The sequence below is a fragment of the Petromyzon marinus genome, chromosome 64 (assembly GCF_048934315.1).
Source record: "Petromyzon marinus isolate PM22_M1 ecotype Great Lakes invasive population chromosome 64, UKy_Petmar_22M1.pri1.0, whole genome shotgun sequence".
Classification (NCBI taxonomy): Eukaryota; Metazoa; Chordata; class Hyperoartia; order Petromyzontiformes; family Petromyzontidae; genus Petromyzon; species Petromyzon marinus.
Genome location: NC_133730.1, coordinates 14070327 through 14089720, shown reverse-complemented (window position 1 = coordinate 14089720; position 19394 = coordinate 14070327). Strand labels below are relative to the sequence as shown.

The 19394-nt window shown below is 44.4% G+C and overlaps 1 protein-coding gene across 1 annotated transcript; it reads right to left on the bottom strand.

The window, feature by feature from the left end:
* Window positions 1-3364: 3364 nt before the first annotated feature.
* On the bottom strand, window positions 3365-18938 carry LOC142906381 (anoctamin-5-like; the record flags this gene model as incomplete). Its single annotated transcript, XM_076054039.1, has 14 exons — window positions 3365-3863; window positions 5121-5226; window positions 6437-6642; window positions 7326-7531; window positions 8501-8631; window positions 9494-9591; window positions 10951-11117; window positions 12509-12734; window positions 14013-14087; window positions 14754-14899; window positions 15931-15991; window positions 16747-16852; window positions 18239-18373; window positions 18817-18938. Coding segments are annotated over 14 exons (2166 nt in total), but the record flags the coding sequence as incomplete, so codon positions are not given.
* Between the last annotated feature and the right edge of the window lie 456 nt (window positions 18939-19394).

Genomic DNA, 19394 nt, shown 5'->3' with positions numbered 1-19394 from the left:
AGGCGGTAGCCGAGCATCTGGTCCGTCTGCTGAGCCACGCAAGTAAGATGGCAGAGCCCCTGGGCCTACCCGCGCTGTCACGCGTGGAGAAGCAGCTTGCCGAGCTTTTGACTCGCGCAACCTCCCCAACCTGGGCCTCGGCTCCTTCTTGGACATCCTCCATCGCAACGCACAGGTGCGTACGTGGCGTGCGTGAGCCCACCCGCCTCCAGCTGGTAAGAGGCAGTACAGCAAGTAGGTGTACGACACTGCCCGTGCAAAGTTTGAGTGTACTTATCGCCTCCGAGTGGCGCTCAATGTTAAGTTTGTTTCCAAAATTGTGCGCGGTAATATTAGTTTATTATTACCAACTTAAAACTCATTTGTCGATAACTCAAATACGTTTAAGCGTTATTCAATCACTGCCAATGCAGAGCACAACAAAGTGTCACGTAAGATGCATGGGTTTTCTCTTGTCACTCTTAAAAAATATCTGTGAATTTGGCAAACATCCCAAAGGTAGATATTGAAAATCACCGTTAAAATTGAGTGTACAGCGGTGACATTCAGATAAAATATATGATAACACTATATATGCAAAGTGGACGGGTGGCTCAGAGATCAAAGCGGTGCGTTGGCAATAATGAGATTCTGGGCTTGAATCTGGATTTTGACTGCTTGGGTTGAAACCGAGGTCTCAAGTCTTATCAAGTCGATCGTCCGAGCCCCGTCACCAGCGACTGCACAAAATTACAGTCTCATTAAACTTGGGTTTTGCACTTCATTTTCCTAATTCCATCTCTGAGAATAACAATTTCAGCTTGACTCTCGTGCGCTGCACAATCTCATAACACAGCTAATGTGAAAGTGTTGGCTCCTATTGTGTACAAGATAAAAGGCTACCCACCGCATTTTATGACACAGGGCCTGCACGGCTATGCGAGATTTACGAATGGATGATTTATTTGTCTCTTGACATTACGCCGATAGCGCATTTGGAAAACTAAAATTGAGAACGAATTTTGTGTTAATTTGCAAACTTAAATCTGTATTATTTAATCAGTTTTCGTGCACTGCATTGTGAGATGCAGCTCCATGCGTATCGTTTAGCTTTAAGCCGGTGTTTGCCTTGCGGTCGCCTCGGTGTCAACCAACTGATATTGACGGATTTGTTGTGTCTGTGGTAGCTGTTGGAGGAGACTGGGGTTGTGATCTCCGTCCTGGGTGGATCTGGAGCCAGAGAGAGGAGCCGGAGAGCGGCAGCCCTCTCCCCGCGAGCGAGGAGTTGAGTAGCGGCTGCTCTCACTCGAGCGAGGAGTCCGGAGCCCGCAGCCCTCTCGAGATCAGCCCTCCCCCGGGTGGGGAGCCGGGGGCCCGCGTCCCCCACAACTGACAACCTGTGTACCAACTGGCTGAGTGAGAGTTTGTGTGTATTTGAGCGTAATCGTGCCAGTGTTTAGCTGTACCAGGGAGTTTGATGCAGCAGAGTGTTTCGGTGTAGCAGGGTGTCTGGATTGTGCCGGCACACTATCCTTCTATCCGTAATGTCGTAGGGTGAGGTCCATTAAAAGTTTACTCGGACCCCAACCTGTCAAAGCGCCTAATCATGGAATGTGGTTCTCAACATCGTCCCTCACCCATGCTACGTACCTTTGAGACGTCCTGCTTTTACAAATGTTGATGAACTGGAGGGCAAAGGTCTGGAGGACCCCACATGGAGTCTGGTTTCTCACACCCAAGCCTCCTGTGACATTTCTGGAGGCTTCTCTGGGATCTTTGTCCCATTTATTGAGTGCGTATTTGGCTTACTTCTGGCTTCATCCCAAGACGTCATCCAGTTGGGAAATACCCGAAGGTTGTGGGAGTCGCCCCGTGCTTCAGTTTATTTCCAACCCTCGCAATGGCCGGATGCTCACCAGCCGGAAGTCTTTTGCTGCATACACCACGACCGAGGTGTTGAGAGCAGCCATCTCGTGGCTGGTCGGCAATGGAGATGGTATTATCGATTAGGGGAGCGTGAGTCTGTGGCGTTGGTGGTGCTGCTGTCACGGAGGCGACACGAGTTTAGGAAATTCAGTTTTGTGGGTTTCCTGTAGGGAGCACTGAAAGATCCTCCCTTCCTCTTTCTCCACCCTTTGTCTGTTGTCTCCATGTCCCCGTTCAACTCTTTCTACGCCGCTTTCCTTGAATGTGCAGCCGCCTTTACGGCCTCCCCTCTCCCCTTCTCTCCACCTCCAACTCATCTCCGTCGTAATCTCCTCCCCTTTGTTCAGGCTCTTCCCTTTCTTCCTCAGTCTATGGATGGGGTTATTGTTTATCCGGCTCTTATACAAAAAATGGAGCTTATTTAGCCTTTGAATAGGATTTTGTTTTCTTTCGGTAGCGTGTTGCGCACCTAGGGAAGATCGAGCCACGTCACCGGTTCCCATTATCAAAATCTTTGTCAACTTGTCTCCCTCGGTAGGAATGCCTTTCCTTCTCCAGGAGGCAATTGTTTCTCTCTCTCACCTCCGTTATTTCTTCCGATGCGCTTTCTTAATCTCGCTTGCTGTGTGTCTCGACTCTATCATTCAACAAGGGCAAATTTAAAAATTTGCTTTTTTTCCTCCACTGCTTTACCACTATACCTCCTGCGTGGGTACTCGGAGTTTCATCTAATGTACTATTTGATGGGTCGCTTCCACACAGCACAAAGGCGGTAGCTATCCGAACGGTAAATTTTTCTTTCAATTTCGATAGATTCTCGAATTATTCTTGGCCAGCAGTAGCTAGTTTTGCACAGAACTTCAACATTAAAATCAACTGAGTGTCCTTGTTGGCACGTGTGCTCTGCTACTGCTGAACACGGGTGCCAACAAATAATACATTATTTAAATGCATGCCTATAAAGGGTACCATACTTCAATAGGGATTACCATTGGTACGGCTATTTTAATACACAATAGACAGGAAGGACAAGATCAAAATGCTCTCATTATGCACATGCATAATGTACGTTGACTCGGTAATCTCCCCCCCCCCCCCCCCCACTTTGCGCGAGAGTGTCACAAATCTGGCTGTCGCCTGATGAAGCTAGTTGTAATTACTGGCAAAACGTCGTACTCCGATTATAAATGTTGTGGCTTGGCTCTCCAAAGTACCAGTGACGAATTGGCTTGTTCTGTTTCCGTGACAACCCTTACTAGTTGGCTGTATCGAGTGGTGGCAGGTTTTAACGACACGTTTATATATGTACGCGATCTAACCCAAAAAACACCTCTATGGATGATATTGGGCCCGAAAGCCTACGTGTTAAACCAAAATAAAAAATATTTACAAAATAACAATAATTTCTAGTTTTCCTCATTCACATCGTGATTCGTATGAAAAGACATGAGATGATTGAGACATGTTAAATCATAAACTATTTATTAATATGTATACAGATAGTCCTCGACTGCAATGTCCTTGTCCACAAGCAAACAGCGTTAGGATAGCAGCCTCCTTTAAAAGTCTGAGTAGATTTATATGCTGTAGAAGACAGTTGACGAATCCTCGCTGCTTGATTCCTCCTCGGATCCCTTCAGCAGTGAGTCGTCACCAGTCTTCTCTGCCTGCTCATTCTCCATGTGGCACCGCTGGGGTGGGTGCAATACGCCAGGAGACTCCTTATGCAGTGAGCAGCGAAGCAGGCCCATCTCTGCCTGCTCATCCTCAACGTGGAATTGAGGCGATGGCGGTGAGCTGGGGGCATCGGTGAGGAGGGTGTTACGGAGACGGCCCAGCTCTGCCTGCTGCAGAATCGTCTGTACGACGAAGCGCTCACGGCGCATGCAGGCGCGCACATGGGATGGCGTGTCCGGGATGATGTATGCAATGCAGGCCTTCGTGAGTAACACCACGTGCTGCACACGTCCACACACAGGTAAAGGATTTTCAGTTTCAGGATTTGCATGTAAAGGGTGCTTACTAAATATAATATGGCAGCATCTCAAAGTGCTTTACATCTCAGGTCAACTATTCCGGGGACCTGCAGCCTAGGGATATTATATTGTTACGTCGTTTTTCCCAAATTAAATTAAGTCATTTGAGTAATTTTTGAACATTTGGCAAATTATACCGAGGCACTTTTTTTGAATTACTTAATGGGTTTTTTACGTTCACTATGCAGCAGGCAACATTTATGATGTGCAGTTAATGCACCCACCGTATTCACCTGGGCAGCCGCAAATTACCGCAACAATCAGCAAACACTTACACTCGGCCATGTCACCACTACAAAGATTCCCTGTGTAGCCTTTCACAGACTGAGACAAGTGCATCTATGAAGGTTCGCACAGTGCCTGTGGGGGTGGTGTGCACGTTTATCTTGCCAGTGATGATTTTCACACACTTCATCAAGTACTCATTTTAAGACAGAATCAACTTAAAGGAAGCTCAACACTGGTTCTAATATTTTCCACTGTTGTTGGCTGTGGCCAGAAATAGTACTCCGGTCACACAGGATTGGTAGCGCAGTTCACAAACAACAACGCAGCCGCTCCCCTTCCCACAAGCACACATGCTTACGTATGACAAATTGCATCAACAACATGAATCGTCTGCTGCATGATGAATGTGAGTATTGTATTACCACTATTATTTGTGATCTCAGAAATACTGTGCAATTGTGAGGTGTAATAGCATTACTGGCATTATCTGTAATGACCCATTGACAATGATCACGGTTTGCTCTGCTGACCTTAACAACTGCTCACAGATGAGTCTATACGATGGTGCAGTAGTGTAAGGCTTTGCACACTAGACTTGCAATCCAGAGGTCACGGGTGTGAATTGATCTTTGGTCGTGGGAGTGTAAACAATGGTGAAAGTTTTTTTTACATTCCACTGCCTCTATCCACCTAGCAGTGTAAATGGAATACATCCAGTCAATTGGTCGGCTGAGTTTGGTTCTGTCCAGTGTGGGAACTCCCACATCTTCCCAAGACGTCTGACCAGTGTGGAAGAGCAGTAAAAATACATCTTAAGGGTCTCTCTTGAGCTCCCTATAGCAGGAGCGCTTTTGCCATCAGTGACATGAGCAAGTAATTGGAGGGCTGTACCTTTATCTTTCAATGGGTTTATGAATGTGTGTGTGTCTGTGTGTGCATGTTGATGTGTACCTGCATGGCAATGACGAAGGCCAGCTTTGCCGTCAGTACTTGCCAGTACTGCTTGGTGACGGAGTAGGCTTGGGGATGATCCGGCGGGTAGCGATAACCTGGATACCTACACACGTACAACCACAAGCACGCATGGACTATATTGAGCAAAGTGCCTAGAAAGTAGAGTTGGCGCTAAATTGAACAAGTATGGTTGTGCACAAACGGTAAATGCGTTCACAGCCCTTAAAAAAATCCGCTTCTGAAAGAGGGCCTTCCCACAACGTGCAGCTTGTGGGGGCTCTTTTGACAATGGTTCACGCTGGTCCATGCCAGGTTGGTGAAGGCAGGGAGTACAGATAATGGGAGAGCAATATAGCACAACTGTTAATTTTGCTGAACTACCCACTGCTGACAACCTAGCTCCACAGTCGCCTACTGCACCTGCATTGTGCATGGTGATCATCAATCTAAGCATGAACAAGGCTCAAGCCGGCTTGACTTCCGGAATCTAAGATCAGCTGTATTCGTGGTGATTTGATCATAGTCAAGTAAGGTTATATTAAATATCGATCAATATGGTTATATTGATTATAGTTGTGTATGCCAGCAATTCAAAAACGTTAGAGAAAAGGGTTGGTAGATCGCATCAATTTCTTAACTATCTGTGCTGAGGTGACCAGAAGATGGCTGTAGACCAAGTGGTTTCATGTCTGTGTGAACCTTTAAGCTTCATTTCAATATCATGGGTTCTCCAGGACCTCTTATTGCATCCCACATGCATAAAACCACCTTAAACTGGAATCCCAATGCACGGTCTGCCTGCAAAGGGATCTTGAGACTCAATTAAGCAGTCGTGGATCGATAGATAAATAAATAACATTACTCTTTAGCAAGGTAACAATGAGCTAGAATTTATATCAATCTATTATTATATTTCTCTAAGTGGGACTTTGGTTGTGAAGCCATCCCACCCGTACCCACTGCTCCCCCCCTCCAATTCCCCCCCCACCCCCTTTACTGTCCCCACCCACCATGCACACTCTTCCCCCAACCCTACCACAACCCCTTACTACCCAACGAAGCCAAACCCTGTGTCCACGGTAAGGGGCAGGGCATAAACAGAGGTGGGGCCTAGGGGAAGTGTGGGTCTTAAAAGGAAAGTCACGGAGTGAAAAGAGGAAGAAAACGAGCCTAATCAGGAAGGGGCGGAGCCAGGAGGACGCCACACCCAGAAGGATGTCGCATCTACCTGGACAACACACCCAGAGATCAGTGCATCACATTCGCAGGGACGGCACCCCCGATAGCTGGGCATGACACTGAATGGCACAAACCTGCAGGTTGTGTGGATTGCCGGATCAAACCAGGCTGGCAGGATGTTGGGATAATTTTGCTCCTTGAAGTCGCTGATCTTGAAAATTGAAAAGCTGTCCTCCGTGTACCCATGCATTGTAGGCGAACCTGTGCCATACTCTGCTGAGTATCCATAATAATACACCAGGCGTGGGATGATGTCCGTTGTGAACGCCAAGATGCATGACTGTGGAATTAGCATACGGAGGCACAGCGATAGCGGTCACTTAGCATGCAATGATTTGACCAAGGCTTCTGAACATCTTACCTTGGCAATTACATTAATTTTCACAAATACAATTTGGGGGGTTGCTGCCAGAGTGAAATGGTTACCATATAAGGACTTGCAATCTGGCAGTCGTCAGTTCAGTCTCCTGACACAACAGTTGAAGCAATGGATCATTTTCTTAAATCTCCCCCACCTCTGTCCAATTAGCAATATAAATGGGTTCATCACTGTTTTAGCGCAGGTAATTCCACATCTTACAACATGTCTGGTCATCATGGAAGAGTAGGCCAAATACCGTGTAGAGGGGTTCTCTAGAGCTACCTTTAGTTGAGGCCCTTCTGCCAGCAGTGACATGAGCAAGCAATTGCAAGGCTTTACCTTTTGCGATTTTGGGAGAGAGTGGATAGGAGCGGTGGTGCAGTGATTCGTGCACTGCACTTTGAATTCAGCACACATGCAATTGACTTCCAGCTACGACTAACATCAGTGACAAGTGATACCCGAACCGCTCCTGGTCCCCCACTACACCTCTTCTCAAACCTGCCATGACCAGAATGGTGAAGTATGGTAAAAAGAACCCACACGGCTAACATGACATGTTATGTTGAGCGAGAAAGCGAGCGGACAATCTGGCGACTTACATTGGTGATTACAGAGAGGGTGGCAATGATACTCAGAATGTCGGCCCAGGCTCCAATTCCTCTTGCTCGCGAAACCACAGGCCTCCTCATCTTTGTTACGAGCTTCCACGCGTCGACCCGCACTTCGATGATGTTGTTCAGCAGTGCGAGCAATGGCGCAAGTGGAAATGATGCCACGAAGAGAGTGACAAACCCGAATTGGATAACTGGGGTATATTTTGAGAATGGGTAGGGGGGCAAGGATAGGATAATGAGTGAAACAGGATATAGACACACACTCTTAATGCTGTTATGTTGTGATTACTTTAAGCAAACAAAACATGTTTTCAATGCATTGAATGTGTTTTAGTCAAAGGAGACCCCAAAATATGATCACATTTTCGTATCATTTGTTCACAAAATTATCGTGTCCATTACATTGGCCACTGAGATGCGACCAGCCACTACCATCTTCAATGCTCAGCTCTGGTTCACCTGGGTTTCTTTTGCACCATTTTCCACCACTAGGTGGCTATAATAACTAGATCACATCCTGTATTGAGGACTCCATTAACCGTACCACACATTTTTAGGCATATGCACTGTGGCTGAAATGCCAACAAATCACAGCAGTTAACCACAGTGGACATGATGCACAAGAGTTTTAAATAAATAGTAAGGGGGAGAAACGTCAACCCAAGCTGACCAATGTAGCTGCATTGGTTAGCAGACAAGAGGAGCAAATATGTGCTCCTATTGTTTCTAAAACTTAACTCCGTACATATGCACATACACGCATGCTCAAAGACAATTGTGTTACAGTATATCCATAGATTGGTGCCTATGGCCAAATCACCCAGTATGCGTCAGATTTAATCAGATCCCAGAAGTTAAGGAGAGCTGAGCCTGAAAATTGGTTGGATGGGTGACCATGCAATAGTTATTGTGGGGTTGTGAGCAGCATAGGACAGTGCAGCAAATTACATTGTTGTATTGTACATCTAAGCTCTTACATCTGTGCTCCCTGCCTTCAACAACCCGAAGTGTGGGTAATTTCCCTCCCACAACAATGTCCGACAGATACACAGGGGCCGTACACACGTGCCTATATAGTCAAATGATACCCAATTGTGTGTTTTTTTATAATAAAGTAAAACGCGTTGACTCCATAGTGTGATCCTCTGAGCTCATTGTACCCATCTCGAGGTATTCATCAAAGAGTCCAAGTGGGCTCTGGGGCTGTAGGTCCATGTCTTGCTCCCAGCGCGTGTAGACAGCCTCAGGCCTTAGCTTGGCCCGACGCTGGGCCCACCAATTGCTGAACCATCTGGGGAATTGTGGAGGGAGGTACGCATGTGCAGACACAGAGACACCCTTACACACGTGCATATCCATTTGTTCATCAACACTAGGTTTGCTATTTCATAGCTTTCCACTGCGTTTTCAGGTTGTATCATGTGAATATCCCAAGCACGTGGAGCGAAACGTCAAGACATGCCAAACAATATGCGGTATGACACAAAACATGTCAGAGAGCTGTACAAAACAACTGCTAAAACCTAAGTAGTAGCTGTTTTTCATTTAGCCCGTTGTCAATCCACTACACTCTTTCAGTCATGGGAGTTGCTTGTCTAATATTATGAAACTATGTACAAAGCGTCTGATCGGAATATCGCATGATACTAACGAGGTGAACTTTGTCCACTTGACTGGTGTTCACTGCTTAACCAGTGCACACTGCTAACAAGCTGTCGACCCGACTTTTCGCTGAATGCGTTTTCACACAACACATTTGCATTGTAACATGGTTCTTATATTTGGGAAAACTTTTCACACAACGTGGAACGTGTCCATTATAATGTGGAATGCACACTGTTAAAACGCCGAACGCGGCAATTATAATGCTTTCCTGAGCAGTCGACGATGAACGACTGTCTTGAGTTGCGCGGCTGAGCAGTTTGATACAGGATGCCGAATGATACAGTAACACGGCAGCCTAGCCTGAGTTGTTTATCCCACTTTGGAATGACTGCAGGTTGAATGTACTGTGAAAATGTGATTAACTCAGTAATTCCTTGCTTTGCGCGTTTTTACTTCAGGCGGAAATTTTCAGGAACGCATCTACCGCGTTACACGAGGAAACGCCGTAATCAGACTTCACAGCTTTCATGTGTTCATGCGATACTTACGGGATGATGACCTCCTGAAAATTGCCAACCATCTGCTTCACTACCATGATGACAGTGAGTTGAGAAGTCAGTTCAAAGAGACAGCCGTTTGGGGGACACTGGAGGGGGGATGGGGTGGAGAATAGATTCAGGTTAAACACTGAAGATATGAAATATTGGGTAATACATATATGGATACCACACATCATTTCTAATGATCCTCTCACATTCTTCTCTTCAGTCAATTGCACACTGCAAAAGTGACGGCTCCATATGTTAGAGGGGACAGTGATTAAGAATATCAATATTCTCCAGATTATAAGAAACACTTTCCCCCTCCCCCTCATGTATTTTAAATAAAGAAAATGGTGGCGCATCTGATAATGTTTTGTTTGTTGTCCTTCCCCCACACATCCGATGCAGACTGTGTACGGTGCAAAATAAGTTCAACACACAACATGCATACTGCAGTTGGTGTTTAGTATCAGGTGAGTTTAATTCCAGAGCATCGTCTAGTAAATATAATAATCGTAAAACATGAAATTAAGTTGGTAGAAAACACAGAGGCACTTAAATAATAAGCTGTATTCTTTATCCTTTATCTGTATTGTTTTTGAGAGGATTTCAATCAATGAATCGCCCTCGTGACGATTTTCTGCAAATCTGCAGCAGAAGTAGGCACCTTAATATAACACCAAATATACTCATAATAATCATCTCATGTGTCAACAAGTCTGCCTTCAAACAGAAACATGAGCAACAGGGGCACATTTTGGGCAATGGACTTTCTTCCGAGCATAGACTGCAAATACTCAGGGTGACTCTGAATGGCAATTATGTAAATGTTAAACTACGTGTCATTAACACTGTCTTAATGACATTGATTTAACGTGTGCACAACGCAATGCTGCTTAATTCCTTACTCCAGAATTCGTTCTTGATATATTACGGGGCCGTTCTCTAACACAACGTGCTCCACTGCGCCACAGTGAGTCATAGGTAGTGGCTAAATATATCCTTGAGGGGGTCTGAAATACTGTACATTTTTAAGGATGATCAAATATATAATTTTAAATAAATGGCGTTTGATAAATACGGTATATAATTGAAAATGTCCAATGAGAGACCACAAGGGTAGTACTTGCAAAGTATGTGATAAACTAACACCCTAAAGGTAACTGGGTTACCAATTGCATCAGTCTAACACGTGTTCTGCTCGTGGTGACCTCGTGCTCTCTCAAGTCTGGTTTCGAAAACTTTTTTACTCCGGAGACTGTGTTAATGCTAGAGCTGGTGACCAGGTGTGAAGACAATGAGGCCTTTTAGAGTTCCAAAAGAAAGAGTCCTTATTTCGACATTTCACCAACAGCACGGTGTGAAGACAATTGTTGGGAAAAATATCAACTACAAAAGTAAAACATAAAAATGTTGTACAAACAGCATAGAAAAGACAGGGCCAACCCCTCAGATCTACACACCTCCTCGATTCTCCATTTTCCAAAGTAAGTGTAGCTTCCGGGGAAGCCGATGAATTTCCCTTTGAAAAATGCAATGTAGAAAGACGCCGAGTAGAAGTTGACGAACTGAAATAAGAATTTCTTGAACGTCAGCCGATACTCATATTCTCCTTGCGTCTTGGGCATCTCTGTGGGTATGATACAAAGGCACACAGGGACACAGACATCAAACAGGGCAATCGGTTTTGATGTTACTTACATAGTTTCTGGCACACAGGCTACGAAAAGCCACTGATAATGATGCCGCATTGAGGAATAGCAACATTTCACAATGTGACGTGCTTTGATATCCATTAAAATGAATTTGAAGATCAAAAGTGAATTTCAAAGATGTTGCTGGGGAATGAGTGACAGTGGACAAGTTGTTTACCAGGTGTTGTTCACCACATTCACCCTGTGGAGTGTCCTTCAGTCTCCATTTGCAATTAAGCCATTTACACTGTCCGTATGATGTCTGAAAGCCAGTGCACTTGATTTTCAAATATCTTTAAGGTGTATTAAATTTCGATTTAAAGCTTTCGTGACTGCAAGGATTCATTTTCTTTGGTTCTTTCGGTAAAGTCACGTAGAATGAGAATAAAATAATAAATTGATAAAATAAAATAACACAATAATATTCTCACGACGCTTCGGCCACAACACAAGCGGCCTTCATCAGGTGAAGGGACGAGACTGTCTGGAGGACAGCGCTAATTATCATGGGTCACCTTTCAGAGGGGGTGCAGGCTTCAGCAGGATAAATTACTAATAAAGGGCTCAGTAGCGGGCAACATGACCAACACAAGCAGAGAGCTGTTTGCTGGCTAGAAGGTAGCAATGCAGCAGTGAGGGTCAGCCCACAATTACATTCAGTGATTCAATGGATCGAGAGGTGAAATCAGAGCGCTAAGTTGGCACCATTGAGATCCTGGGTTTAAATCCAGGCAGCGACCTCTGGTAACATGTGTTCTCAAGTGCAGTAAATTAATGGCTTCAGGACTATTACTAATGATGGCATTACATCTGTAACATACACCATTTGGTTCATCACTTAATTTGGTGAAATTTTAGTTGTGAGAATGAGCAATTTGACTGTTACGAGATTAACATTATATTCCGTAGCAGTGTGGATTGAAAAGTGCTTCCCTCTAATGTGTGAACCAGAGTTCACTTGAATGAAGGGTCTCAGAGGTAGCTCACTTCTAGGGCCATTTCATGACATTAAGGGTTGCACTGGTCTACAAGAGATCCCATTGGATACTTCATCTCAAGACACGATTCTGATAGCCCAATCGGAATGAAACTGGAGGAAAAATTTAACAGAGTTCTGACAAAAACAGGCAGTAGTTGAACAAGTGATTGGATGATGCACTGATGCTGCTATTCATGGCCTCATGGTGCAAGGTTAAAATCATGATGACATTTTACAGCGACAATATTTACCATGCACAACATTTATCCAATCTTCAAATTTACATGTGTTCTCTGGTGGCGTATAATAAAATAAACATATGCAAACCGTGATGGTGATAACACCTACCCAGATCAGTGAGGACGAGGGCCAGCTTGTCGTAACCTTTGTTGAGTAGTAATATGATTACGATGTTGAGGATGGAGGCCGTGATGGTGGTAACCATATCAGGTGTGAGTAGGGCACCGATCACCTTGATCTTGGTCACATGATTGGGGATACTCGAGGAGAGTATGCCAAAGATGGACAGGCGGTAAACAACCACACCCAAAATTGCAGCAAGAATCAGGAGGATCTGCCAGTAACACAAGAAACACAGAGGTGGGTGAGATTTACAGTCTTGTAGCTCTTTTCCACTGTATAACCAAGCCGTGAGTTAGCTGTGCCAAGCTAGCCTGGTGTGACTCAGGAGGTGCCAGTTCGTTTGTCTACTGCAGAACCAAATGACTGGCAAAACGTCGTACTCAGATTGTAGATATTGTGGATTTGCTGTACTAGTAACGAATTGGCATGTTCTGTTTACGTGAACAACTTTACTAATTGGCTGTGTCGGGTGGTGGTGGGTTTCATGGCATATATTTACGCGATCTAACCCAAAAAAAATATTATGGATGATATTGGTCGCGAAAAGCTTACATGTTAAACAGAACCTGAGCTGTTTCGCTAACATCACACACAATGAACGTGTAATGGTAACGTCACTTGGTCAAATGTAGAAAATGATGCAATGTTATGAAAGGAATTACTATCCCTGGCCCTGCTAGACCTCGAGCCAGGTTCAGATGTGAAGTTGAGACCAAAAGCTACAAGGCCAAGGTGAGGCCAAGGCGGCAGCTTTTTAGGCCACAGTGTCAAGGTTGGGTGCGCTAGTATGAGGCCAGTGTCAAGGTCGGTACCTCTAAGAAACCTCCTCGGACTGAGGCCACACACTCAAGGCCAAGGAGCTGAGGACATGTTTTTCATCTGGCCTTAAGGCCGAGTACTGGTCTCGAGAAACCCAAATCGAGGTTGACAGGAGCAGGTGGATAACATGATATGGCTCATGAGGTATTCATTGCCTTGGGGCAGCAGTAGATATTTCAGGTGATTGGATTGACAAAGGGCTGTAAGTTATATGATTATGCATGTATCTATACCCCCACTTGTAATCACTCAATGGATCACACAGGAGGAACAACATAGTTTGAGAGCGATTCTGACTGGGGGAGCAGCGTGTGGAGGTTGGGATTGGGTCAAGTAAAAATATATATGTATAACCCGTATATGAATCCACTGCTGGATGGTGGCCTCCCCAAACCTGTGCAGGTTGTCAGGGTTATTTTCCCATACTTCACCATGCACACCAGTACAGGTTGGTAAAGGATGGAAGCATGAGAATGCAGTTCTCTGTTGGCCACAAGGTAGCTCTGCAGCAGCCTACAGTCCATTTTGTGCATGATGGTTACCGATTCGTGCAGTACCCAGGCTCAAAACCTGCTTCGCCTCCAAGATGAGGCACATAGCAGGTGACTTGACCATAGCTCACTGGATCAGGAGAAGGGGTTCAATGTTGCTGTTGAGTTGGCGGACTCACCCAGAACAACACCATGATCCCAGAGAGGCAGTAACGGAACCTCAGTATCCTCTTAGGCATATGAGGCTCCTCCTCCTGCACTCACAATGCACGGACATAGACGGAAAAGCATTTGTATATAGATTAGTCTGTAGGAGTGACCAATGTTAGTGTGAGCCGTTAAGGTTGACTGATGAACCATTATTTGTTTTCCCCACTACTAGTTAAGCATGCGATGATATAAAGGAATGGATTTGATGGTTCTGATGTCTGAGAGTTGAGCTGGCAGCGCTGAGATTCATTGGCTTGAATCCAGGCAGCTGCCTACAATTAAACCAAGTAGTAAGCCGATCAGCCTGGTCACCAATATTACATTTGTTTCTTTTCTTAATTTGGCCAAATTTCACCTTTCAGAATAAAAAAAGATTAGTTTGACCATCATGAACATTTCTTTGTAGCAGGGCTGATGGGAAAGGGCCACCCTCTAGTGTGTGTTCACTTGAAGGGATCTTAGAAGTAATTATGTAACATCTGCTTGAGCAAACCTTTCCATAACATAGAGTTCCAAATGGACATTGTTTCATAACGATTCCGATAGTACAATCGGGATAATATTGGGAGGAAAACAAAATTGAGCAAAGGCCAACAAATATGTTAGAAGAAAAACTAGGAAAACAGTGAACAGTTACACATGCAACATTACAAAACAGAGGTGTGTGTGTGCAATGAGGTAGTCGCCGTGGTGACAGCAAAAAGCATTACCATGGTGATGATGTTACATTTCGTGGTCGTGCAGCGAGCCAGGTACTCGGGCCGGATGGGGTCTCCTTCCTCCGCCGCTGCCGTCAGGTCCCAGCGGTACGCGAGCGATGCCTGGCGACGCTTCCAAAATTCCAGGAACACCGTGGCTGTTGCGACACACCACACGGGGAGGATTTACTTTGAAAAGTAATTTGACTATCGATTGCTCAAGGGTTCAAAAGTTACCTAATGTAGTCTGTTAAATGTAATGTTCAAAGTAACTTCATTAGTATTTTTTTTGTCTTTCATAAATACCTTTATTGGCTTTTTTTGGTACATTGCCACAATTTTATCCCACTTGCACCATGAGTGGCACGGCATGAGATTGAGATTTCTTTTGGATCTATAACAGAGCAGTGCTGCTCTTCGTGTTACAAAACGTTACACAAAAGCGAATGTCACAGAGCTACCTCTGTGATCTCTGATCCACATAGTAGGGGTAGCTCTTTCCCAACTGCTTTGCCACGGAGAGGAGCGTTTGTTACGTGATAGTCAAGCTAACATTTTTATTCTCAGAGCTGGAATGTAGCCAAATTAAGTACAGAAGCAACTTCAACATTATGGATTTTTTCTATTTGTTGTGCAGATATCGGTGATTGAGTTGAGACCATCATCTCGCTATAATTGAAAAACTTGTTTAATCGCAGGTGGCCACTTTCATTTCAACACAGAATCTCAGCGGCGGCAACGCAGCACTCTGAACTCTGAGCCACCTGGCCACTTTGTATTTTTCATGGAATCGCCTTGGGGTAGCGCATTCGTTGCTTGTTGCAGAGGTTCGTGGTTCAAATTATGTGGCTGCCCTGATTAATATTGCCGGTGTATTAATTACACAAAAATACACACCATCTGCTTCACAGTGGACATTAAAGATTATCGGTTATCATTCGTAAGAGTAGGACAATGTGTACAAGTCATGGTCCAAATGTGCCCTCATTGAGCAGTGGGTTCATAATAGGACTGTCAGGATCACTGCATACGAACATTGCAAGACATGATGGTACTGTATATGGTTGTACGTATGTATGTTGAACTTCTTTAACACTGTACGTGGCCAAATGTGCTCATCATCATTGCAAACATGTTGATACTTGTCACTGTGTCTGGACAATGTGTGCCAATGCTTAGAATCACTTACCCCAAAGTCCCATGAAAACTGCGAAGAATATGGTGACCGGATTTTCATACATGTGTGAAGTCTGCAACGGCACAATCAGAGGTGTTAGTCACAATTAAACCTTAAATCTTAGCATCCACGTCTTTTCAATATCAACAGCAGGAAAGTAACGATGCATCGATTGATTTTTAAGTTAAAATAGATTAATCACTCATGAAACATCCATTAAATTGTGGAGATGACAATGCTCTACAATGTCTGATATTATAGTGCTATTCATGTATCAAACAAATCTGTATAAATGTGACAGAAAGAGCAAAATAAGCAATGGGCAGTTCCATGATTGTGGACATACATTTCAGACACTTTAAAGTGAATAATCATTATTTCGGCATGACATGTCAACTAATTAGCACTGAAATTCAGATTTCAAAATACTTTGTCCACTTGTATTGATCGTGGAGAAATACTCATGAAATACATCGTGTCGGATTTACTCAAAGTAACTTTTGCACTCCCGCTGGGATGTGACGATGCATTCATTTTCATGTATTTGTCTAACCATCGACTTAGTCCATTAAAATACCCTATTTGCTAAAACTATAACTAACTACCTTCAAAATGATCACACGTGTATTATTAGTATAATATTTTTTTAACACCCACACGAATGGCAGCATAGTGTTTAGCATGATGTGCTGCAATCTAGTGATCATGGTTAATGTTAATGATACAATCTCAGCAATGTGAGTTGGCTTTGTGATAATGATGCACATCACCAATAACCAATAAGTATCCTTATTTAGAGGGAACATCGATGGTGTATTTGTGTGATACCTTCGCAGTCTCGCAGGTATCATTTAGCCTCCAAAAGGTGCATTTTTGGTCACACTGGGGACACATGACCAAGGATCCTCCGATGGTGTTGTTGCATATTTCTCCACTGCACACATAGACACGCACGAACATAAACACACTAATGGGCATAATACACTTGGATGAGAAATATAATTTGCCTAAAGGTCATGCCACCTTTGAATGTGTCATACCCTCCCTTTAAACAGAGTCAGACTAAATTATGGGTTCCAACGTCGAGCATTTTCCAAAGTAAAATGTATTTCCTGATGTTTAATTATAATTTTCGTTGATATCAGTGGTGTAACATCTCTATGTATTGATTTCCAGGGGTGTTTACAGCCCTTTTATCAATCCACTTCTGGCTGAGGGCCTCCCCACACCTCGTGGGTCATGAGGGCTATTTAATTCTAGTCATCCCACACTGGTCAGTACGGGTTGAATATGGGAAGCGAAGACTCCAGACACAGAGTACAGCAATGTATTTCCTGCACTTGCTCCCCGCTGTCCGTCATGCAGCTCCACAGAGTCTATGTGTGTAAGTCGTATTATAAGGATACGTTTCACATTTAAACATTTTGGATTTGAATATGTTTTGCTTTTGATTTTCGGATTATTTACAATTCGTAAGAATGTACAATATATTCATGTGAACAAGAGTGACGAAACCCGATGCCACGTGATACGTGTCGTCGTGAGTGACGTCACAATGGGCGATGTCATGTTTTCTGAGCAATCCAAAACAATGTTTAATTTTCCCTGGATTGTCCGAAATATTGTAGCTAGGCTTGATTTTTTGGATTTACTTTTAGAAACAGAGACATTTGGAACATATATACATATACAATATATTGAATGTACTATATTTGTACTGTATATGTATATAAACTGTATGAGATTGTATATATGTGCATATGTACTTTAATAGTGAAATGTTAAAGATGTGGCCCTGAAATTGCTTGCTCATGCCACTGCTGGTGGAAGGTCCTCCACTAAAGAATGCTCTAGATTGCCCATCGAGATGATATTTGGCCTACTCGTCCATGATGGCCAGACGTCTTGGACACGGTGGGAGTACCCACATTTTACCCCATCACATCTGAACTGCCAATCATCTAACTGCGGTGTCTCCGTTTATACTGCTGAGCATATGTGGGATAATTGAAGAAACCTAGCCATTATTTCAGCTGCCATGCCAGGCGATCGCACTGGAAATCTATAAACTGCAATTCTAGAAATGTAACTATTACACCATGGCAGCATCCCATGGGATTGTATATAAGTGTATATGTATGTCTATATGTACTTTACGTGTATATGTACTTGTGTATAGCCTTAGTAGGTGCTTTCTGATACTCATTGTTCAGTCTGTATTGCTATACAGGAGATCTGTGTGAGTTCTACATCTGACACATGAGTGTATGTGTGTGTGTGTTTGTATGCATTTGTCTGTATGCATGTGTCGGACCAGTACCTAGTGATGTCACGGTCCTTGCTGAATACTCCAAAGAAAAAGGAGATCAGGCCGACGATTGCAGCGAAGATCAGCATCTTTGTGTAGAAGCCGAGCCATGCAAAATAGAGCCCCACTTGCTCCCCGAAGTATGACCTGTGCCGACAACATCACTCGCACACACAGCGCAAACATCACCAACCACACATGGCACCAGTGGTGTAGCTATCGAATATGTAAGCAAGGACCATGGGCTGGAGGGAAATGTGAAGAGCAGGGAAGGCATGGGCAAATGCTATTCTGGAACTCCATTTCCCCAGCCATCTGTGCTATCAACTCCCAGCTAGCATTCAAGTCCAGCCTTAGGACCTTTCTGGACAGAGCACGTCCCTAAGAGGTACGATGGCCTGTGGTCGAGACTAAGAATGATGTGGCAGTCAAGAGAAGGAATGCGTCTGAGAGGATGTGCACCACAGAGATTTAAGTAATGAAATCAGCATGTGTGCAGGAGCCACATGGATTGTTGCATCAGGAGACTGGGAGAGATGGCGAAGGCTTGGGGAAGTCTTCATCCAGCAGTGGATAGGGCATGAACTTACCGCACAAGGTCAAGAGGCTGCTCCTTGAAAGAGCGCCCGGCTCTCGCCCACTCCCGTCGCAGCGTGTTGCGGTCGCCCAGCGTGTTCGGGTTTTTGGTGGGATGAACAGACTCACTCTGACATGGGGAAAGCAATTGTTAGTCACAAACACTGCATGGACATTCACAAATTACCAGCTCCCCCCCCCCAAAACTCTGCCGTGGCGCTGCTGTGGTGTAATGGTGTTGCACACTTGCACACTGCACTGGACATGGGAACGACAGTTAAAACAATGACCACGTTTCTTAATCACGCTGCTTCTTCCCAGCAAGCAGTGTAAATGGGTGCACCCACAGTTAATCTATTGGTTGTTCACGTGTTGTGGGATGAAGTGTGGGTACTTCTAATTCTTCCAAAGACTTCTGTCCCACGTGAAATAGTCGGCCAAATACCCTTGAGAATGGCTCTCTAGAGTGCTCGTGGAGTCCTTTCCAATGCATGGATATTGAACTTCTTTTGCACCGTATGTAGCCAACCATGCAAATCAGAGGTGTGTTTAGTGAGCTGGGGAACCTGGACACCTATGCGGCGCATCTCTG